Source organism: Rhincodon typus, chromosome 9, assembly GCF_021869965.1.
Source record: "Rhincodon typus isolate 14 chromosome 9, sRhiTyp1.1, whole genome shotgun sequence".
NCBI classification, from domain to species: Eukaryota; Metazoa; Chordata; class Chondrichthyes; order Orectolobiformes; family Rhincodontidae; genus Rhincodon; species Rhincodon typus.
In genome coordinates this window covers 23,682,313-23,707,645 of record NC_063340.1, presented here as the reverse complement: position 1 = coordinate 23,707,645, position 25,333 = coordinate 23,682,313, and the positions used below count along the sequence as shown (strand labels likewise).

At 39.7% G+C, this 25,333-nt stretch overlaps 1 protein-coding gene across 1 annotated transcript in view; it reads right to left on the bottom strand.

Moving 5' to 3' along the window:
• Positions 1-348: 348 nt before the first annotated feature.
• LOC125483986 (1-acyl-sn-glycerol-3-phosphate acyltransferase delta-like) overlaps positions 349-25,333 on the bottom strand; it is a 118,257-nt gene continuing 93,272 nt past the window's right edge. The window contains exon 5 of the mRNA XM_048600946.1: positions 349-3,389. Within this exon, the coding sequence (XP_048456903.1) occupies positions 3,301-3,389 (89 nt within the window). The 3' untranslated portion in view covers positions 349-3,300. The remainder of the gene's footprint in view (positions 3,390-25,333) is intronic.

Sequence of the window (25,333 nt, the reverse complement as noted above, 5' to 3'; positions counted from 1 at the left end):
CATAATCTACACAACCCTGAACACTACGGGCAATTTAGCCTGGCCAATCCACCTAGCCTGCACATCTTTGGAGTGTGGGAGGAAACTGGAGCACCCGGAGGAAACCCGTGCAGACACGAGGAGGATGTGCAAACTCCACACAATCACCCGAGGGTGGGATTGAACCCGGGTCCCTGGCACTGTGAGGCAGCAGTGCTAACCACTGAGCCACCGTGCTGTCCTATGAACTATTCATGTTTGTCATTTCTACTGGAATGTAGTTCACTTTCATTTTTAAAAATGAAAACAAATGCGACTAGGAAAATTAAGAACTTCTGGCAGGTGAAGCAAGTTTGTGGTTAACAGAGCAATCTTTTTTGGTTTCACTCTCAAAATTGTCTTTTTTATTTCAAGCTGTGTAGACCCAAATTTAAGCACACATAATCAACAACTCAATATTTTCATATGAACGTTAACTCAAATTTTTGCCCAAAATACTGGTCTCAAGAATTGAACTTTTAACTCTAGTATACATTTTAAATTCATCTGCTGGTTCTTGCGCAACACACTTTACACTCAGAGATACAAAAGTTTTGTAGGAGGCTGGTAGCACATGCTTCCTGCCAAGAGGGAGTTTAAAACTATTCAGTAACAGGACAATTTTGGGCACATCCAATTACAGTGCCTCAAATTACCACCTTGAAATGCAATACTATCATGATTGCAAACTATTTTTGCTCAGTTATCCAACGCTCTTTAGACAACCCTGCTGTGCACAAATAGGCTGTTTCATCCACCTAGGGGATAGAGAAAGTACTTCAAAACTTACCTGACTGCAAGATGTTTGAAGATCCAATAAGGTGCATTATAATTTTTTTTTTTTTTTACTGCTACTAGCAAAGTGACTGATTTGGTACATGATATTCACAATAAATTCATTGCCAGCAAAATCATTTAACAATTTTCACTGAAGGGTTTAAAACATCCAAATACAGGGAGATTCTAAATCACCAGAGTCATCACTGCAGTGAATGACATCTGTTTGGTGACACCCTTACTGTTCTAAAGGACAGACATTCTGCATGTAGTTCCTTTCCAAATAGGTACAGTATTACTTGTAATAATATACACTGGATAAATACAGGTAGTTCCACTATAACACCTATTTCATTAACATGAATTAGCTGTAACACAATTGATGAATAGTGGACACTGCTTGGATAACTCAAACTTTCTGCTGTATAGGTAGCACGATTTCCCTCTAGCACGAGGTTACACAAGAATGCGACTATCACGTTATAGGAGAACTACCTGTACAGAAAATAAAGGCAAAAATCATACCAGTCACCTAGGGCACAATTTAACATATTATTCTGGTATACATGTTGCATTATGTTATTAATCACCAAATCTGAACACCATGCCTCTTGCAAGTTTTACTGACGCAGTATCTATTGTAAGAAGGGGAAAAAAGGTCCTATAGGAAACTCCAACAGACTGATCTGTTACAGTCTAGGAACAGGGTAGAACAGGGGAATGGACCTCAAATCTAGCAGTATTTGCAGACAATTTTTTTTTTTGGTGGGGATGCGCATTGAGGGCGAAATAAAAAAGGAAGGAATTGAAGAAAATAGAAAAGTGAAAAATCATTGACACCTACAAATGCAGCAGGAATCTCAGATGCCACACAATGCTCATTTCTCAGCTCTACTCCGGTTTCACATACCTACACGACACTGCTAAATGAATCCCTAAATAAAAAGTCAAGTATTTGCATTGAAAACAGTGATTTTTCACCTCAAACTGCTACTAACAAGCCACTGATATCTCAAAAAGATTAATGGAGAAATCAGAAGATATATTTTCTGGACAATGGAGGAACAGAATGCCGACTGGGCTGTAAAAGTAGTGCAAAAGCAGAGAAAATTAAGGAAACTAAGTTTCTTTTTCACTGAAGGAACAGTGATGAAGTAGCCAATGTTGTCACTTTTGTTCATTTGATGTGGCTAACATTCCTTTAGACATCACAGAATTCAAACAAGAGAATTATATAGTGTATTATTCTGTAGTAACACAAATCTAATTTCATTTAGTTTCTTCCACTAAATTCTGTGTTATATATCAGTGCATTCTCAAAGTTTGGCATTCCAGAGTCTCGTAATCAAATAGGCACTATGACAATATCTCAAGAAAATGACAGAAGCCCTAGGAGATCAGTAACTATGCTGATCAAAGGCAATTTCTTTTCAAAAACAAAAGGGCACTACAAAAACAGATTAAGGAGGTATTTAAGAGCAGTCCACAGACTATTTCATATAAATTTACAGAACACCATGTGCGAGGCCAAAGTATTGGTGAAATTTTTCAGTTCTCTTCTGTTCCTCAATTTCAAAATTTGAAATATTAAACAATTCATCTATTTAAAATCTGCAAAGTGCATTCTCCAGGTAAGCTAGGTCCTTTAGAATTTATTTTACAGTTCCCCATCGCATGTATATTTTCTCTCTCTCCCGGAGTTGCACCATTCTCTTGGCAAGATGGCAGGCAAGTAACCCAGTCTTTCATTTTGGAACCAAAATTACGCATTGAGAGATGCAGAAGAGCTGCATTGGATGCAAGACCGATTATTGTCTCACCCTATGGTGAAATGCCTCCATTCATTTCACAAGAAAGATTACAGCAAGACCAGTGGCGTTCTTGGAGAGCCAGGTACAAATCTGTAACTTTTGACTTTTAACTGTTATACAACATCAATCTGTAAGAGCAGATCCACCTACTTTACAGACAAAGCATCTCCATTCGTCAAGGACAGGATCACATACCAGAAATATTTCAATTAGATAATGAAAGACATCATCTTGGTCCAAGTAGCCCCAAAAAGGACTCCGATTCAGTAAAATACAAATGCATTTGAATAAGTTAGAAGCACAATTTTATGTTATTAGAAAAAAGCTGAATTCTTCCATTACACCAGGTTCTCTTTTTAAAAAAAAAAGTCATTTCCATTTAGATTGAAATGTCATATAATAGTGAAAACATCAATGTCAGACCTGCAAGTGACACTATTGGTGTAGAATTCTGACAATATCCAATTTCACTATTTCTTATTACTGTGCGAATGGTTTCACACACCACATACATCACAAAAGGATACCTATTTACACTACCCTTTTGTGTAGATTAAGGTGGCACTCTACACAGTGATCTGTACGCTAAAGAAACAGCAATTTAGGTGCATTATCCCCTTGACCCCAGTATCTGTCCCAACTCTTCAAAAAAATATATTTTCTTCATTTGAGGTACTAGCAGTCTCCGTGGAAATTAATTTTTTCGGTTCATGTCATTGTTGCCATAGCTGGAGCCCCTTTCTATTTCTGTCATTCCGATCATCCATCGCATACCAATGGAGGCTGGAAAACAAAGAAAGCATTTTCAATACATAATACAGACTATCAATTCAATTTGCTAACAGTTAAAATACAAATTAAGGATGCCTGTTTGCAAATTCACAAGTTCTTTATAAACAAAAAGTTCAAATTAGATTCAGTATGTCCTCAATCATTGGTTCATCCATATTAACATTCAAGTAGCAGTAAGTATAAACAAAACAAGCAGGGAACAAGTAGCAGAGCTGACAAAGCAGAGCAGTAGTAAAGGGTAGTTCAAAGTGCCGGAAGTGGAAAGCAAAGTCTGTAAGGTTCAGTGCTGGAACCAATGCAAAAGGACATCAAATCTGGGGGTGGTGTGGAAGAATTGTCAAAATGAAGACCACAACAATATTACTAGGATACATTAACTTGAAGATGTATGTAATGGGCAAATTAATTTCAACATTAAATGTAAAATATTACATTTTGGTAATAAAAAATGTGACCACATATTGGTCAGAAAAGAAGAATCTAAACAGGGTAGAGGAGCAAAAAAGGGATCTGGGAGCACATATATAAAGGAGCAATGCAGTTTAATAAAGCAAACCAAAAGAAAACCAAAATCAGTCAGATTTATTTCCAGAGGAATAGAATTGAGAGAAGTTATGCTGGACACATATTAAACATTATTAAAATTCTTGGATATAGCACACAGCTTTGTTCCAAATTGATATAGAGGTATCAAACATGGTGCAAAAAAAAGATTTTAAGAATAATACCAATATGAGAGATTATACCCATCTGGAAAGGGATCAAAAGACTTTTTTTGAACAGAGAAGACCAAGTGTGACTCAAGAGGTCTTTTTAAAAAAATACAGTTTAATAGACTAGACAGTATCACCATTTGTGGAGAAAAGCAAAAACAAAAAGGACATCACTATAAGATATTAATTACGAACCAACCATTTTGATGCAGCGTGTTAAATTAACACAAGGGTTAATCAAAGCACAGCTGTACAAACAAACAGAAGGAAGACCAGATAAGAATGAAAAAGAAAATAGAGGGTTAGGCAATTAAAAGTTATGAGAAGGGTGGAAGGAGGGTCAAATGGAACATAAAAATGTTAGCATGGATTATTTCAGCCTTACAGTTTATTTCTGTACTGTACAATTTATGCAATCTAAATACTTGAAAACAGCACCTGAGTACTTCTAACTAATCCAAAATTTTGTATATTGGTTATGTTTCTCAATTTTGATTGGTAAAGTGTCTTTGTGGTTATTTTCCAAATGGTACTCACCAAATTTCTTGCAAGCACATTCTACCAAAAACACATAGGGGAAGAAAAATGTCACCACCTATCCCAACCACTCAACCGAAAAGATTTTCATAAATTGTAATCTTGTGCCATGGTGAGGCTAATAGAATTTGCAATATTAAAAAAATTAGATTGACTACATGGTGATTACCTAAGCAAATCTGGATCCAAATTCAGAGCATGCAGATATAGAGATAGGTATCCATAAACCTCAAGGATTTCACACCCTACTTCACTGTGTATATCCCATGACCTCAGCTCACTATATGTTCCCAAGCTTAAACCCAACAATCGATCCTGTCAGGCACAGCCAAACTCATTTTCAACCTATAGACAATAGAGATTCTTCATTTTGAAAGGCATGCTTTAAAAAGTACGTTTTTCTCCTGTTACATACTATAGGAGTCATTTGTCGTAACACCGTACATGATTCAACAAAAATTTTGTTGATAGTTGCTGTGCTCACAGCAAAAAAGGCAATATACTAAATGGGGTGAGGTAGCTAGTTTGCACTTGACCCTCCTGCAATCAGGAATCAACTGAAGAGTCCTACCTCCTGACACAAGATTGACTAGGATGGAATTGCCTTGAAGTTCTGCTCCTCTCCGACAGGATTTCCATTCCAATCTTTTCTCTTGTCCACTGACATTAATTTCATTGTCATTCCTGGTGTTTGACCAGTTATTTGCTAAAACTCCTTTTCACAGCCATAATCACATTCCTCAGTGACTGCCTCCAGCCCAGACTCGCACCACATGGATTCCTACTGAAGTTTCATCCCTTGTGCTTTGAATCCACCCAGGATCACAAGTATCTGTGATGTTCAACATTCCACAGACAGCTGTTCTCACCACTTCTTGTGATCCACACTCAGCGCCATATGGCATCACATGCACACTCTCAACCCCCGTCTAACAGCATGGCATCACACTGGCTCAGGGCTGTACCACTCTGCAGTTCCACTTCATCCTCCGGCTCATTCGCTGGGCTAACCAGAAACCTTTTCTTCTTTTCAGGTATCAAGGCCTATAAAGATGCAACAACTTGGAGACACCCATTGCCCTCTGTAACCTTCCTCCCGTCCCCTTCCCTCTGACTCCATCCCCTCTCCCTACCCCACATCCTGTCCGGTATTCACCATCCCTCCTAACCTTCTGCTCTCCGATCCAGAATATTCTGTCTTCAAAGGTCTCAGCTTTATCCCTCTGCGTCCCCACCTTAAATTAATTTGAGGCAATGCTAAGACATCGAACTCTTGTTCTGCTGTCTTCATCTCTCTGCCCATTTCTTTGGGCAAGAGTCCGCTTTCTGGTTCACAGACACCTTTGCCCAATTTCAACACTCCCCCTCCATGTGGACCCCGCCCTCTGGGTTTTTACCCGCACTTGATGTGTTCGTTGAAAATTGTCAACATGACATTGGTCACCTCAATTTCTCTGCTCCCCACCCAATCCAACCTATCTTCCTCCGAACTGACTGCATTCTATGTGCTTAGATCCAACCTGGACTTTATTATTAAGCCTGCCAGTTCTGAGGAAGGATCACGGGATCCAAAACGTTAACTCTGATTTTTCTTCAGAGATGCTGCCAGACCTGCTGAGCTTTTCCAGGACTTCTGTTTTTGCTCCTGGAATTTCCAATGTTTACTGGGCTCAAATAGAATTTTAGAAACTGGGGAAAACTAATAAAAAGTTCTGAAGGAGGGTCACTGGACCTGAAACATTAACTTTGCTTTCCCTCCACAGGTGCTGCCAGACCTGCTGAGTTTTCCCAGCAATTTTTGTTGTCATTGTTGTTGTCATCGTCATTTCTAATGAAACATGTAATGGTCTAACCACCATTTTATTTTTTATTTGCAGGCAAGTAAATTCAAGTCAAATTGTCTGTGTAAATTAGAAAACTAGAATGTGGCTTTGATAGACGTGTACAAGTTTCATGGCTGGGGTCTCTGCAGGTTCATGTTTGATAGGCAAAGATTGCCGATACCAGTGGCATAATCACTGCAATGGGAATACAAGAGTCAGGATGAATAATCAACTATTGACTCAAGCTCAAAAATAAATTTCTGTCTAATTTAAACTGTTGAATGACAATATTTACCATACTAAGAGATTACTGGAAATATACCTTAAATATATATGTGATGTAACGAAAACCCTTGTGCAAAATGAGCAAGATGCCGTTTGATTTAAAACAAACTGGAAATCAGAGTGCAAGACTGTTTTGTGTGTATATACACCATTAAAAACGAACAAAATATGAATAGCTCTTCCTTGTACCACTTTTCCAACATGAAATTGATCCAAAGGTGATTCAACATCAAGACTCCAAAAGCATAGCCATAAAATAAAAAACCCAAGATGCTTTTGAAGGAAAAAGAGGGATTAAAAGCCAAAGCAACTGATTTAATGCCTTAAAGTCTTGTTGTCAGTGAGTGGAGGAAGTGGGAATGAGCAGTATTCCAAAAGAAAGAACAGCAGAGTGTACAGCCTTGGGCACAACAGGACAGTTAATTTCAATTAACAAGGAGAATCCTCCATGAACAGTACTATTCTCGATAATGACAGACGCCCAAAGAGTTCAACAGCAAGACTGAAACTTTGCAATTATCTTCAGAACATCTTCCAAAGTAATGATCCATCATATTTCTTCAAGGTTTTTCTTAGCACAAATATTAGTCTTCACTTCAATTCAGTTACACAACTTAATATTAAGAAACAGCCAAGCACAGTGGATATGGTAAAAGACTATGCCCTTACAACATCTCAAATGCAAAACTAAAAGCTTAAGTTTCCAGAGAGGCCAACTATTACAGCACAGTTTGAATGCTGGCACCTATAGAACAGTGTAAAAATTGGATAGGATCCCCTGTCCACAAAAAGTAGGACAAAAATCAATATAGAGACTATTTGTAGCCTAACAATCTATCCTCAATAGCAAAGAGGTGGAAAGTGTCAAAAGTGCAATCAAGTGGCACTTCTTAATAACTATTCAATGATGCTCAGTTTGGGTTCTAGCAGGATCACTCCGCTCCAGACCTCATCATCTTAGTCCAAAGGTGAATTATTATACATGATACAGTACAAGAAAATACCTGGGAAAGTTAGGGTCTTAAATCTGAAATGCCAGTTTAGACTGTTCAGTGCAAGAAATGATCATGGTAAAGGAGTCATACCAGCAGGACAGACCCAGAAGAGGTGGCAGCAGAGTGGCATACATGGAGGGAGTTGTCCTCAGAATCTTCAACATGGATGCTGAAGTCAATGAAGGCCCATGGCATCAGCCAAACATACCAATGACCATACGTGGTGCTCCCCTGAGCTGATGGATCAGTAAGGCTGCATATTGTACACCCATTTGGAGGAAAGAAGGCCCTGACATTAATTTTACTAGGATTTGATCAAATGCTGCCACCATGGTACTGGCAGTCAGGAGCAATAAAGGCATAGAATGTATTCTGGGCGGGGAGTCTAAAATATCCATCAATAGGAGTTGCTCGATAATGATCATTAGTGGCTGTTAGTAGTGTCGAGGACTACAGGACATAACTGCCGAACTGAATCTGTGGTAGGTGGTAAAAGGAACCAAGTGGGAAAAATATACTTGACTTCACCCTCAAATCGGCCTGCATCTTTCCAGGACAGTATCAATAAGAGTGTTCACTGCACAGTCCTTATGGAGGCAAAATCCCATCTTCACAGTGAGTTATGTTGAGTGGCACTACCACCATACTAAACAGGACAGATTTCAAACAGCAATTTTAAACTGGGCATCCATGAGACCATCAGCAGCAGAACTGTACTCAAAAACAAACTACAACTTCATAGCCAATCTACCATTAAAAGTGAGCCTGCAGGTGAGTGTGCCAGATGCAGAACAAGGCATCTCTAAAAATGAGGCTTAACCTGGTGAAGCTACAACACACAGGATTCTTTTACACCCTAAACAGCACCGACAGATAGGGTTAAATGATGTCATACTCAACAGATTAGATCTCAGCTCTGCAGTCCTGCCACATCCAGACAGGAACAATGCTGGATAATTAAACTAATTGGATGAAGTGGCTCCACAAATATCCCTATCCTCAATGATATGGGAGCCCAAGCACATCAGCAGAAAAGAAAAACAAACAGGAGGCTAGAAGAACACAGCAGGCCAGGCAGCATCTGGAGGAAAGGAGCAGTCAACGTTTCACGTATTACCCTTCTTCAGGATTTAAGGCAAGACTGAAGCACCTGAAACAACTTCACCCAAAATGTGCTGTGTGGATGATCCACATGGCCACGTCTGGAGGTCCCCAGGATCACAGATGCCAGCCTTTAGCCAGTTTAATTCACTCCAACATTCAGGCAACAGTACTGGAGACTTGTGTTCCCTGATCCTTTAATCCAATTCCTATTCTAAAGGAGTAACATCAAACTCCAAGCATCAACTGTTTTTCTCTCTCCACAGATGCTGCCCAACATACTGAGTGACTACCCTACGAGTCGGATGTACAGCACGGAAACAGACGCCTGAATTGCAGTGTTACATTTAGAGTCATAGAGCTGTACAGCACAGAAACAGACCCTCTAATCCAACTAGTCCATGCTGACCAGATACCTTGAATTAATCTAGTCCCATTTGCCAGCATTTGGTCCACATCCCTCTAAACCGTTCCTATTCATATACCCATCCAGATGCCTTTAAAATGTTCTAATTGAACTAGCCTCCACCACTTCCTCTGGCTGTTCATTCCATACTTGAATCATCTTCTGCGTGGACAAGTTGCCCTGTAGGTCCCTTTTAAATCTTTCCCTTCTCACCTTAAACCTATGCCCTCTAGTTTTGGACTCCCCTATCTTGGGGAATAGAGCCTTGTCTATTCACCCTATCAATGCCCCTCATGGTTTACAAACCTCTATAACGTCACCCTCCAATGCTCCAGGGAAAATGGCCCCAGCCTATTCAGCCTCTGCCTATAGCTCAAACCCTCCAACCCTGGCAACATCCTTGCAAATCTTTTCTGAACCCTTTCAAGTTTCACAACATCCTTCCTATAGCAGGCAGGCCAGAACTGAACACAGTATTCCAAAAGTGGCCTAACCAACGTCCTGTACAACCATAAAATGACCTCCCAATTCCTATACTCAAAACACTGACCAAAGACTGCTTCCTATATGTAAACTAAGAACTTGTAGTAATGATGGGTGGGGAAGCTATGACAAATGACAAGTCAAATCAACAACCACAAATTCATTTAATCTGTTACCAGTTGTCATAAACTGCCTCTTCTGTTTGTCTTCAGATTTATTTTTCTCAGCATCAAATAAATGCAGTTGGGGATGAAGCTTCATTGGAGGCTGCACTGATGTTACCCAGCAGGATAATGAAATGTCTGCGGAACAACGAACCAGCTCAGCAAGCCAACCAACCACAACCCGAGCTACAAAAACTATTCAAAAACCTTAGAGACCTACGGGCAAAGTATGCTCAAATTGGCACAAAAATGGGAAAACTACACCAAACGACAGAGCGCTACCCGTGAACAACACTACTTCCTACATGGATGTCTCGGGAACCAGGTATTACCACGCAGTGAGAGATACAAACCCCACCTCACATCAACAACCTACAAGCTCATAGGACAGCAGAACACAATGGCTGCAGGATGGTGAAGATAATGATCAGTGAAGCAATCAATTGGCTTCACAGATATGACAGAAATTACGCACCAAAAAAAAACAAACAAACAAACAAACAAACTTTATTCCTAGACGCTACCAGCCAGGACTGGACAACCTGACCTAGAACAAGGCATTGACATCAGTCAACAGACTATAAAGAGCCAAGAAAAAAAGACAGATCATTCAGGAGAAACTAGCCAAATTAACCCACCAAAACAACAACAACAGAGCTGACACCTGGAAAAGAAACCGACAGACACAGAGAAAGCTGTCCTAATTTGTGGATTCAATTACAACTATAGAGACGCCAAGACAGAATTTCTAGCCACACTAGAAGCCGCACTGAAGACCAAATGAAGAAACATAACAAGCCATAACAAGACAGACAGTGATCCCGACACTGACCAGAAGGAGCAAATTTAAGGGTGTTAACACATCAGAAAGGAAGGCCCTGGATGGACTGAAAAAGGACAAAAAAAATCATAATACTACTAACAGACAAAGTGCACATGACGGTAATACTAAACAAACGAGACTTCCTCTCCAAAGCACAGACACTACTAACCGACACGAACACATACCGGCAAGTGCAGATAAACCCGACACCACAACTGGGCAACAAGATACTCAACACACTCGAGACTCAAACAGACCAGTCAAATCAACAAAATAGACTACCTAAGAAGGAAACCAAAAGGAACTAACACCCCCCCAATTCTATGGCCTCCCGAAGGTACACAAACTGGAAGTACCCCTCAGATCCATAGTCTCCCTGCCAGGCACGCCATCACATAGAATAGCCAAGGAGTTACAAAGGAGACTAAAACACCTCATCAGCAAGTCACCCCACTCAAACCAAGAGTTCCTCAATTCCTTCAAGAGCATAAGAACAGACGACGACGAAACCACGATATTGTTTGACGTTACTGCCCTATTCACATTGATAGACATACCACTAGCAGGAGAAACACTGGCAACATTACTAAAACAAGAACAAGACCCGAGTGACACCATCTCCACAGACAACTTGCTGACAAGGTGTTTTAGTCTCCTTTGTAACTCCTTGGCTAATCTATGTGATGGCACGCCTGGCAATATGCTGAAGCTACTAGACCTATGCCTCACTACCCACTTTACCTTTAACAGCCAAATATATGAATAGATGAACGAGACACCCATGAGATCACCCATCTCTGGACTAATAGCTGAAGTGGTGATGCAGAGACTCGAAAGCATTGCCCTTCCGCTAGTCCAACCGAAACTATGGATGCGATACGTGGACGACACCTTCGTAATTATTAAATGGACCAAACTAGAGGAGACACACGAACTAATAAACACTCTCCCCGTGATCAGATTCACGAAGGAAGAGGAAAAGAACAAACAGCTCCCATTCCTGGACATAGGCTTCATCGGAGGCTGCACTGATGATGTTACCCAGCAGGGTAATGAAATGTCTGTGGAACAAAGAACTAGCTTGGTGAGCCAACCAACCACAACATCCACAATGCAAGCTATAAATCTACTCAAACTTTAACGAATCTGATTTTTTTCATATTGGAAATTGTATTTTGAAATCAAATTTGACAGAAACCAAGGAACAGACTATCATGTTGGATATCATCGACTATAATCACAACTAAAGCATATTGTCTGGTGACAGGTGAGGTCCCAGAGGACTGCTAAAGTTGTCCCATTATTTAAAAAAAGGGAGGAAAGATTACATCAGGAAATTCCAGGCCAGTCAGTCAAACCTTGATAATGGGAAAGATGTTATAAAGAATTCTGATGGACAGAACATATCTGTACTTAAAAAGACACAGATTAATATCAGGGGCAACCAGTATGGATTTGTTAACAGAAGGTCATGTTTGACGGATTTGGTGGAATTTGTTAGGGAGATAGCCAGGCAGCACGGTGGCTTAGTGGTTAGCACTGGTGTCTCAGACCCGGCTTCGAGCCCAGCCTTTGGGGAACTGTGTGTGGAGTTTGCACATTCTCCCTGTGTCTGCATGGGTTTCCTCTGGGCGCTCCAGTTTCCTCCCACACTCCAAAGATGTGCAGGTTGGGTAGATTGGCCATGCCAAATTGTCCAGGGATGTGTCGGCTAGGTGGATTAGCCATGGGAAACATGCAGGGTTATACGGTGGGGTCCGAGTGGGATGATCTTTGGAGGGGCAGTGTGGACTCGATGGGCCAAAGTGGCCTGCTTCCATACGCAAGGGATTCTATGAGTGTTGATGAGGGCAATGCATTTGATGTGGTCTAAGTCATCAGGGTGGGGGTTCAATTGCATGGAAAGTTATAGAAAATATGTTAAAGCTTTGGTGGTGGTGGGGGGAGGGGATTGCTCAGCAAAGGTTAAAGTTTACAAAACAAGTAATAGGACAGAGAGAGAATGGAAAGGCTCAGGAATCTAACCTCAGGCACAGCAGCTAAAATCTCAACTATGAGGAGGATGGCAGTCAATGCAGGACTGAGGTGCACATAATATACAAAACAAGGTAAAATTAGCTTGCAGCACAGATTGAAATGAGCCGATACAGAGATACACAGATATGGCTGCAAGGGAATCATCAGGGCTAGGAACTAAATATCCAGATTACATGCCTCATTTGAAAAGGTGGGCAAAGTGGCACCAGTGCCTTGTTAGTAAGAAACCAAAGTAAATTGATAGCCAAAAGTGATTTGGATGAAAAGATGTAGAATCTGTGTGGATAGAGTTGAGGAGCTGCCAAGGGGGAAAAAACCCTGATGGGAGTTATGTACAGGCTTCCTGGCAGTAGTCAGGATGTGGGGCAGAAATTAAATCAGGAGATAGAAAAGGCATGTAAAGAAAGGCACTATTACAATAATCATGGGGGTCTTCAATATGCATGTATACTGGGAAAATCAGGTTGGTAGCAGATTTCAAGTAAAGGAATTTGTGGAATATCTACAAGGTGGATTTTTGGAGCAGCTTATGGTAGAGTCCATTAGCGAACAGGCATTTCTAGAGTTGGTGATATGTAATGAGACAGCTTGAATAGTGGTTAGTCATACAGCACAGAAACAGACCCTTCAGTCCAACTTGCCTGTGCCGACCAGACATCCCAATCTGATCTAATCCCATTAGCCAGCATTTGGCCCATTGTTTAACTTCCTCATCCCTTTAGCTAATAGCTTTTCTGGTATCATTCCACTCCTCAAAAAAAAAAAAAAAAACTTTGACATCCAACTTGGTAAGCCACCAAACCAAATCAATTACAACCGGCCTTTCTTGTCCAAAGTTCTGAATATGCTGCTGTTCCCTAACATACTTATCTTCCCTGAAAATCTATGTTTAAGCTCCTCCAACTGAGTGTTTTACCACCATATCAAAACAACAATAAAGCTAACAAGTAAAATGCAATGCTTCTGTGGCAAAGATAAATTATCACTCCTCTATGGTTCATCTTTCCCAAACTATCTGCAACGACTGATAGGATTGACAATGTTTTCTCTTCTGCACCTCCTTTGTTGTCCGTTGTGTGGAGTGCACTCACCTGTTTCCATTCTCTAAAGACGAACTTATGACAACAAACCCACAATACTGACTGCTCATTTCCGCTTGCATTAAAAAAAACTTCAAGACTCCACCACCACAACCCTCAGCCATGCTTAACTCTAAATTGAATATTAATAAACTTAAAAGTTCTTCCAAAACTCTGCCCATATCACACCAAGTTCTGTAGACCCACTGTTTATACACAGTAACCTACACCAACTGGCTTCTCATTAATGAAGGAATAGATTTTAAATTTCTAATTCATTTTCAAATTCATCTATGGACTCCCTCTCTCCCCAGATTAACCTGCTCCAGTCCTACAATATGGCACGGTGGCTCAGTGGTTAGCACTGCTGCCTCACAGCACCAGGGACCCGGGTTCAATTCCACGCTCTGGCGACTGTCTGTGTGGACTTTGCACATTCTCCCAGTGTCTGCATGGGTTTCCTCCCACAATCCAAAAATGTGCAGGCTAGCTGGATTGGCCATGCTAAATTGCCCGTGGTGTTCAGGGATGTGTAGGTTGGGTGGGATGCTCTGAGGTTTGGTGTGGACTTGTTGGACTGAAGGGCCTGTTTCCACACTGTAGGCATTCTATGAATACTCACATCTATGCTCCTCTAATTCTGGTTTCTTACGTAATCCAGATATTAATTGCTTCAACTGGTGGTCAGCAAAGGCCTGAAGCTCTGGAATTCCCTTCCTAAATCTCCCCGTCTTTTTCTCCTCCTTTAGAAGGATCCCAAGTCATTAACCAAACCTGGTCATCTGCCCTAAAACTACCTTCAGCGACTCAGCATCATATTTTATCTGATAACGTTCCTGTGAAAAACATTGAGACGTGTTACCACGTTTAAAGTGACATATCGATGCAAATTGTCAGACAACCACTTCAAACACTACCATGTAGAAAGCGAGCAGATACTTGGAAACACCAACTTTGAAGTCATACATAATTGAACACATATCACAGAACCTTCATCACCAAAAATCCTGGAATCCCCTACCTACTATGGGAGAACTTGCACGGCACACTTCTGCAGTTCAAGGCAGAGCTCACCACACCTTGTCAAAGGCAGTTGGGGATGGCCAATGATAGCTAGCCTTTCAGCAGCATCCAAATCAGGTGAATTAATTTAAAACAAAAAAAATGACAGGGGTAGGAGCAAAATGGTGAATGCTTTGCAAGAGGATTTAGAGATTGTAATTGTGGAAGGGGTGTAAATAATACATTTTGGAGGAGATCACAAATTGTTACAGATCAAGTGTTTAAAGTAAAATTTTTTCAACCTGCTACCTGGGTTGTACTTTGGATTACCAGTCCAATGACAATACCACTATTTCACCTTGTGTCCTGATATAATTACACCAGAATTTGAGCCATTATACCTGAAAATATTTTTCTCATCACCATCCTTGTGCAGAACCTTTGTTAGACCACAGAGTATTGGAGACTGTTCTGATCGCTACATCAAAACAAGTTGAATGCACCTTCACTGCTTCTTAGTTCTACCCACCTAGAATATGGACCTCAATGTTTAGTTTGTGGTTTTGTCTTATTAAACCAGGATTTAGTGATATTTTTACCCATGCCCCAGTACATCAAAGTTATTTTCCAAACCTTCTCAATCTTCCTGTCAACATTTACTATCTTACTTATTTAGAATGAAGGTTTTTTTTAAACTAGTTAAAAACAATTGTGCACTTTATTATATTTTCCCATCTTTTGTCACGGTCCTCTTCTGTATTAGTATTTCTTTGGTGGTCTGTATTTTGAAAAGAATATTGCAAAATGAACCTGCCTACAATATGTTCTTGGATTACAGATTTCCATTGTAGAGTTGATCAGATTCTCTGCAAAGTTGCAGACATATGATTTGAAAGATGGCTGTACAAACCAAGTAACTATTATTTTGAATGAAGAAGTTTTTATATAAAAAGTCTTCCACTAGTTGCTGCCCATTCCTTTTGGTACCTGACTTAGAAGCAGTTGTACATCTCCAAAAGGGGTACGAACTTTGTGTACAGATATTGAGCGCAAGTTTGAAACTGTGCTTAAAAATTCCAGAGTTACAATGGTTTATGTAAATTGCAAACAGAGTGGTTACAGCATTGACCCCTGTGGAATACTTCTTTTGCCAGTTTGGAGTAACTAACTTTAATTCATTCCCTTAGTTCTGTTTTGCAGCTGGCTTGTTATCTAGTGTGCTTTTATGAATCTCTAAAAATATTACATCCAATGCATTAACTACCCATTCTGCTACGAGAAAGAATTCAGCAAAGTTAGCCAAACATTATCTTCTCTTTGGAACTCTGCATTATGCTTTAGTTTCTAAAACCTTCCTGTCATTTTGAGTAAGACGTCCATTATCTACTTACCAGTGGCGTTAAGCTAATCAGCCCTTATAAAATTTCCTATATTTATTCCATTTCCCATTTAAAATCCCAGAATCACACCTGTATACGTGATGCAGTTTACAGATACATCACACAAAAATAACAAAGAGCTACAAGTTTCTTCCACTATTTATTGAATTATGATGAAATGGCCACAATGGAAAAACAAAACAAACCTTAATAGCAGCCATCTTTTAGTAACCTGTTGTAAAATCTCATAACTGAATTGAGCATACATGTAATGTTACGTTCTGATCACACCATCTTCATTTTGTTTAACATCAAGATTCAACATAAAGAATACTGTCAACATGCGTGTTCCATCGATTGCAAAAGTTTTTTTTATTTTAGTGATATTATTTTAACATCAACCAGTCAGGTGTATTTAGAGGCAACTAGCTAAACAAGAAATAAAGGAACACTGTTAGCTAACTTCATTCCCATTTTTGCGCTTTTTCTTTGGCAGTTGTCTAAGCTTCATTTTGTTCCTATTAACAGGCATATAAACATTACCAAAATGTACCAATTCAGACTTATTGTGGTAAAATAGGCAGCTTTCAAAAGCTATTTACTATGCCCTTTGTGAACAATAAAAAGTTGATCATGTGGAATTCACTTGTTTATAGCATGTACCCCTTTGGGGATGTATAACTGCTTCAAAATCAGGTACCAACAGGAATGGGCAGCAACTAGTGGAAGATTTGTTTATATAAAAACTTCATTCAAAATAATAGTTACTCAGTTTGTACAGCCATCTTTCAAATCAGATGTTTACAACTTTACAGGAGAATCTGATCAACTGTACAATGGAAATCTGTAATCCAGAACACACTGTAGGCAGGTTTATTTTGCATTATTCTTTTCAAAATACAGTCCATCACAGGAAAAAAAAAACACAAAATTTTTCTGACATTGCTAGATTAATGCATCACAAATGGTTGTAAATATGTACAGCTCAGGCTATTTCAAAATCTTCAGGTGTCAAGTTCTTAAGCCCACTGGATCAACCAGAAGTAACATCATTTTGTGGGAAAGAATCTCCACACAGCCAATGACTTTAACAAAATTGTTGCATAAAACATGGGGACAGATTTCTGATAGTAGGTGTCTTCAGGGTAGGAGATGGGAGAGAAGAGAGTTCAAGAAAAATCAGAAGTTTAATCCCTTGTATTCTCTCAAGACACTTTATACAAATTCACCAATATTATGTTTGAATAGCACGGACAGAGGTCTGGCAGTAACTTGTACCTTCACAAATAAATTATAGTTGTCATTTTATTGTTCTAGGGTGGATTGTAAGTCTAAATTAAGCTTCACATGTGGAAATCACACAATACCGTCCTGGCAATTTAAACCGTCATTTTTCAAGCATTCACATTGTTATTTTGGAATCCACTTGTAGCAGATGGTGCTACTTTTATACATCAATTTTCTTTCAGTTAAGAAATAATCATTGCACATAGCACATGTGCAGCAAGTGCTGTAATTCTGAACCAAAATTGCACAAGATCTGGTCTAGGCACTCAGTCTGCCAGAAAGAACCACCGTGAAACCCTTTAACTTCCAAACTTCAAGAGGAAATTGGTTAAATGTAGCATTTTTACTTTTCTCCAAAAGTAGGCTTAAATTTTCAGTTTTCCTGGTACGTATTCCTGCATGCCAAAAGACCCTTCTGGGTCAAGCATGAAAACTAACTTTCATGTGAAGAAACTAGGCTTCTTTTTTTTTCCCCTGGGTGGGGGGGGCATTGGTTGCTGTTTGGGAATTAGTAGCACCAGAAAATACATTAGCATTCTTTGTGCTGTGCTGCAGCCACTTTGGCAAGGACTGAAAAAAGAGTTCACATTCATAGGACAACAGCTAAGAAGCTTGAATGTTATGCTTTAAAACAAAAAAAAAGTGTAAATCATAGTGTGCCTAACGTTACGTGAATTTCACTTTCCAAATAGAAGCCCAACTAACCGCCATATTTGAAGAGAATAGAGACATTAAAAAACCAAAAAAAAAAATTATGCTTTCAAATATAAAAGGTGTCTAGAATTCATTACCTTCATAAACCAGGGATTTCATCATTTTGGTGACTGCACAAGTTCAGACAAGGTAAGCTTTACCAAACTAGAACAGGTGAAGAAAAATGAAATTGATTGAAAACTACCATTATTCTACATCCTTTTCACTGCAGCACAGTGAACTAACAAGCAAATCACATTTTCCCAGATCTATTAGTAAAGTTTATCCCTGTAGACAAAGCATATGTTTCTGAACCACAGCAACCATGCAGCACACACATGCTTATCAAAGGAGATACAAACATGATATTGTCTCACTAACCTTGAGCTGACCTACATATAGGGAGACATAAAAGTCTGAGGAAATCAAAAATAGCAAACCTGAGCAAACGCCTAAACAGGGAATACAATGGCTAGAAGAAATCTAGTTTCTCCACTAATCACACATTGACCTGTTTTTAAGATTATTTCTTACTCGGGAACATCTGTTGGAAAGTGAAGAAAACTGAATCATTACAAATACACATCCACTATTAAAAAAAGTCAAGCCAAGCCTACTTTGTCCATGACTATAACAGTGAATTTATGAACAGTCATGAAACTGTTCATAAATAGGTGATTTACCAAATAACTCAAATTTTATATAGATTGGCTAGGGCACACTTCCAGACTTAATCTCTGCTATTAGTTGACCCCAGCTGGGAGAGAAAGGTACGAACACTTTATTTACCTTAAATTTTGTTATTTAGTTTTGTTATTTAACATGAGCACTTCTTCCAGTGGACTACAAATTTTTACTTTAATGACTTTGATTCTCTCTTTATGATCTTTAGAAGGGCTCAATCTCCTCAGAATATATGTGCAACAGCAGGCCTATCATGCATAATCTCAGTAGAATTCCAATTGCAGCCCAGGAACAGCCCCCAGAAGTGACCTCGAAGTCTGTGGAACATGAGATACTGGAATAGGACTTCTGAAAGTGTAATTTGCTACGCATGTATGAGGTACAAACCCAACACACAACCATTCTATATGAAATGCCAGCCTGCTACTTGGATTTCATTTCTTTCTCTATCAAAGCCCTAAAGCGATAGCTTTGCAAAGTGTGAGCCCTCTTTTCAACTAATTGACTACTATTGAAAAAAACTTTAGGAAAGCCAAATGACATGTATCATAACAGCAATAGCGCACAATTATGATTATAGTTAGAGGAAAAAGGCAGGCTTTCATTACAAGAGGAAAATACTTCTAACAGCAGAGAGCAAAATTTATTCAAGTTTTACCACTGTTTCATGCTCAGCTTCCTGCACCCAATCCACCAATTAAACTCTTAACATATTGCCTTTAAGATTAAGAGGCTAGAAAAGCTGTAATTGACAAAAATGGAATTACAATGCATTTCCAAGGGAAGCTATCCATAAGCTACTGTCTAAAATTCTAATCTTTCAAAAATTAATACAATATTTTGTTACATACTAAAACCTTAAGAATGCACTATTCACCTTCATCAGATACATCCATATTACAGTAATCTTCAAATACTTTTGCCTGCATTTTATATGTACTTTTTTGTCACATGTTTCTCTACAACATGATACTGTTCCTCTTGGGGTATTGCTCCATTGGATGCAGCAGCAATCTCATACTTCTCCCTTGCCTTGGTACCAAGATATATGCATTCTAATCAATGCTTCATAACCTCCTTTATGAAAAGCTTTCATGTCCGTTTGCATGCACACTTAGTGATGCAGTTACAATTGGAATGGCAGCCAAACTACCACATCATTGCATTGTTTTTGCTTTTGTGTCTTTGTATCAACGTTAGACCTTTTCTCTTGATATCGAGTCACCTCAAAGACCTCCCAATACCTCAGTACTTCAAGTTTCTGACTCTCTTGCTGCTATTCCAGGCTCAATTTCCTTGTAGGTAAACCAGCAATTCCCCTCCATGGCTCCTTTGGTATTCATGAGCCATCGGGCACTCATTGCTGCCTCATGGGCCACAACCCCCAAGAGTCTTTTGCTTCGCTCACCAAATCTCAAATCCAAAAAGTGCTGGTTAAGGGCTAATCTTTAATCTCTAATCACTCCTGACTATCTCATCCTGTTGCACGCACACTTAGTGATTTCCTGTCCAGGCTATTCATATGACAATTTTCTAGAACTACCTTCAATAATTTCCTCCCTTAGCCTCTACACTAATTCATTGGAGATGATTTTAACCTCCGCTTGAATCATGGTCTCTCTCCTCTGAATTCACTTTCTTCCTTAACCTCATTCTCCATGCAGATTACCCAAAGCATACTCACAGTCACATGCTTGACTTTGTCATCTTGTGGTCTTGTTACTCCCATTATATCGATTTCAGATAAGGCCATCTTTTCTTTGTGCATCTCTCCATCCATACCATATAAAAATAACTCTGATTGTATTTGTCACCAAGACTGGGACCATCCGATCAGCTACCTCTGAGCCTTCCCTTCCTTCCCCTAGCCTGCCAAGCTAAATGTTCTTTAGGGATCCTTCCTGCTCTCCTCTAATCTCGATTCCTTTCCTAGTTTGTTTCTCATCTCTCCTTATGCCCTCTTTGACCACATCTTATCCACAATACCCAACTCCTACTCTTTTGATCCTATTCCCACTATATTTGCAACACCTTGCATTTATCTAAATTAAACTTCATCTGCCATTCCTCAGCCCACTGACCCAGTTGATCAAGATTTCGCTGCATTCCCAGATAATCTTCTTCGCTGTCCACTACACAACCACTCTTGGTGCTATCTGCAAACTTACTAACCATACCCCCTAAACTCTCATCCAAATCATTTATGAAAGTGACAAATGACAGTGGACCCAGCATCAATCCCTATAGCACGGTAGGGGCAGCACGGTAGCTCAATGGTTAGCACTGCTACCAGGTTTGATTCCACCCTTGGGTGACTGTCTGTGGCGTTTGTACGTTCTCCCTGCATCTATGTGGGTTTCCTTCATGTACTCCAGTTTCCTCCCAGAGTCCAAAGATGTGCAGTCTACATGGATTGGCCATGCTAAATTGCCCAAAGTGTTCAGGGATGTGTAGCTTAGGTGGGTTATAGGGGGATGGAACTGGGTGGGATGCTCCAAGGGTCAGTGTGGACTTGGGCCACATTGTAGGGATTCCAAGATTCTATGATTAAGGGCCACTAAAGGTACAGACCACCCAACTTTCTTTCTAGGCTACGTTAGCCCATATTCCGAAAGATCTGTTCTGATGGAGGGTCACTGAACCCGAAACTTAACTGATTTATCTCGACTGATGTTGCCAGACCTACTGAGTTTTCTTCAACAATTTGTTTTTGTTTCTGAATGTTTTTCTCTCCTTGAATTCTTACTTATTCCTGTACTTCATTTCCCCTTGCAAAAGCCAACTTACAATTTGTCTTTCCAAATGCTTCCTGTATTGGTATTCTAACTTCAAATTTATTTTAAAGAGTATAGTCCTTTCTGAATATACAAATTTCAAGACATTTTAAAAAATTCTGCTTTTATATTCTTATATATAAAAAAAAATAGAATTCATATACTTTCCACATTACACTCCATCTGCTACTCGTGTTGTCATCACACTTAACCAGCCTACATCTTGTTGCAGCCTATGTGCAATCCTCAAGCCTAAAATTCCCACCTAGGTTCACATTGCCAGCAAACTCGGATACAATGGTTTGTCTCTTCATCCAAGTCAATATAGATTGTAAGTAGCTGATGCCCAAACACGGATCCTTGTGGTAGCCTATTCATCACATGCTGACAACATGAAACTGCCTGGTTTATTCCTACTGTTTCCTGCCCATGAACAATCTTCCAGTCCCACCAAAGTATTAACCCCAAATCCACAAGTTCTTGTCCTGTGTAACCTTTTTAAATGCCTTTGGAAATCCAAATATAATAGATCCACTAGTTTTCCTTTATTTACCCTTTCATAGATTTTCAAAACTGAAATTTCTCAAACAGAATTTCCCTTTCATAACACCATGCTGATTCTGTCTGATCATACCATGCTTTTCCAAATGCTTTGTTAGGACTTTAATAATTCCAGATGAACTGGTTTGAAGTTCAATTTTCTCTATTTCTTTTTAAATTGCAGTGTTACATTTAGAGTCAGAGGGCTGTACAGCACAGAAACAGACCCTTCGGTCTAACTTGTCCATGCTGACCAGATACCCTAAATTAATCTAGTCCCATCTGCCAGCATTTGGTCCATGTCCCTCTAAACCCTTATTCATAGATGCCTTTGAAAAGTTCTAATTGTACCAGTTTCCACCACTTCCTCTGGCAGTTCATTCCATACACACACCACCCACTGAGAATGTTGCCCGTTAGGTCCCTTTTAAATTCTTCCACTCTCACCTTAAACCTACACCCTCTAGTTCATGACTTCCCCAACCCAGGGAAGAGACCTTGGCTATTTACTCTATCCATGCCCCTTGTGATTTTATAAACCTCTGCAAGGTCACCCCTCAGCGTCCGTCGCTCGAGGGAAAATAGCCCCAGCCTATTCAGCACAAAAACAAAGTTGCTGGAAAAGCTCAGCAGGTCTGGCAGCATCTGTGAAGGAGAAAACAGAGTTAACGTTTCAGGTCCAGTGACCCTTCCTCAGAGCCTATTCAGCCTCTGTTTATAGCTTAAACCCTCGAACCCTGGCAACACGATCTCCCAACTCCTATACCCAATGCACTGACCAATAAAGGCAAGCATACCAAGCACATTCTTCACTATCCTGTCTACCAGACACTTCACTTTCAAGGAACTATGAACCTGCACTCCAAGGTTTTTGTTCAGCAACACTCCCCAGGATCTTACCATTAAGTGTATACATCCTGCCCAGAGTTATCTTTCCAAAAGGCAACACCTTACATGTATCTAAATTAAACTCCACCTGCCACTCCTTGGCCCATTGTCCCACCTGACCAAGATCCCACTGTACTCGAGGTAACATTTGCTGTCCACTATACCAATTTTGGTGTCATTTGCAAACTTATGAACCATACCTCCTATGATCATTTATATAAATAATTTGGATGTGAAGAAAAGCAGTAGACTCAGCACCAATCCTTGTGACATACTGCTGTTCACAGATCTTCTGCCCGAGAAGCAACCCTCCATCTCCTACCTTCAAAAGCCAGTTCTATATCCAAATGGCTAGTTCTCCCTGTATTCCATGGGATTTAACCTTGCTAACGAGTCTACCATATAGAACCTTGAACACCTTACCTGAAGTCCAAAAACACATCCACCACTCTGCCTTCAACAACTTGTTAATTTCCAATTCACTGGGACTATTCCAGACCTTTGGAAAATCATAACCAGTGCTTCCACCATTTCTGCAGTCCACCTCTTTAGAACCTAGGACATGTCATCCAGTCCTGAGATTTTGTCATTTAAATCCCTCCTGTACATTTTCTCTGATAAAATTAAGTCATAATGCTTTTAGCTCCTTGGTTACCTCCTAATTCAGCATGTAATTGGTTCAACATCTGCACCATTTCTGTATTCACCATGATGATTTCTCCCATCTGTCTCCAGGGAGATAGCTAATTTCCTTGTTGTATACTTGTTAAAGTTGTTCAAAGCATTTTTGCAATCTATTTACATATTCCTAGCTAATTTGCTCATTCTATTTTCAAGCTTCATTTCATTCTATTCCATTTTTATCAAAATCTTTGGTGACTCTGCCAGTTTCTAAATTCCTCCCAATCTTTGGGCCTCTATTTTAAGACTATCAGCATTAACTTAGTTAGGGACACCACATATAGATCTTATTTCAAAAGTTGTTGTTTTTCAATGGAATGGATTTTAGTCAAGCTATGAACTGTTTCATTAAATATGACACTGTTTGTCACCTAGCTTTTAGTCTATTCACTAATTTCTCTAATATGTTTTGGCTATGTTTAAGATTCTTAACTGAGCTAGAGCTTTGGCACTTTCAAACTTAACATGAAATTCAATCATATTTCAATCAAATTGTCCCTTTGGATCTTTTACTTCAAGACTGTTAACCAGCCCTGCCTGGACACACTAAACAGTATCTAGAATAACTAATCGGTACTCTGTTTTCCTATTAATTTTCCTCTCCAGAGTTCTCAAATGTGTTGGAACTTCATGTTGAATCAAAATTTCCAACTTCTCAGTTATCAAAACAGCTCTTACACCAAACATAAAAGACACACATGGTGTAAATGATGCCTGGAGGGTCAGAGTGGACTTGATGGGCTGAATGGCCTGCTTCCACACTACATGGATTCTATGATTCTAGAAGACAGCAACATCACCTTTCTCAATCCCTTCTTAGCATCTAAATTGCAAAGATTGTGCTGATATCCAGTATTAGATGAACAGAAATGTCTTCCAATTAAATATTGCAAATACTGAAACCTGAGGTCACAGTCACAAATTTGGCTCCTTCACCAATTCTATTCCCCTCCACTGACAACTGCCTGACATTGAACCAAACAGTTTTCAATCCCAGTGTTTTTGGTTTCTACACGTATCTGTACCATTACTATTTCCACTTCAGTAACGTTACCTGTCACCAATTGATCTCAAATCTTCTGCCACTCAAACTCTCATCCATGCAGGTTTCATTCAGACTGGACCAATCTAAAAGCCTTGGTCAGTCTCCACAGTCTGCCCATCCCAAGCTTTATGTTCTCCAAAACTGCCCATGTTGCAACTCACATCAAATGCCGTTTACATTCACCCTGTGCTCAATAACTTGCACTACTGCCTGATGAAGCAAGATCTTGATTTCAAAATTCTCATCCTCATTTTCAAATCTCTGCACAGTTTGGCCTTTCGCCCATCTCTAATCTCATCTAGCCCCACATCCCTCACATCTGCACTGCTCTAATTCTCAATTTTAATCAGTCTACTAACGCCATGCCTTTAGCTGCCTCGGCTTCAAGATCTAGAAATCTCTTCCTAAAAAAAGTTATAAGCTCTGTTCCTCCTTCAATCCATTCCTTAAAACCTTTTTGACCAAGCTTTTGGGTATCTACACCAATATCAAAATAATGACATTAACCACAGAAAA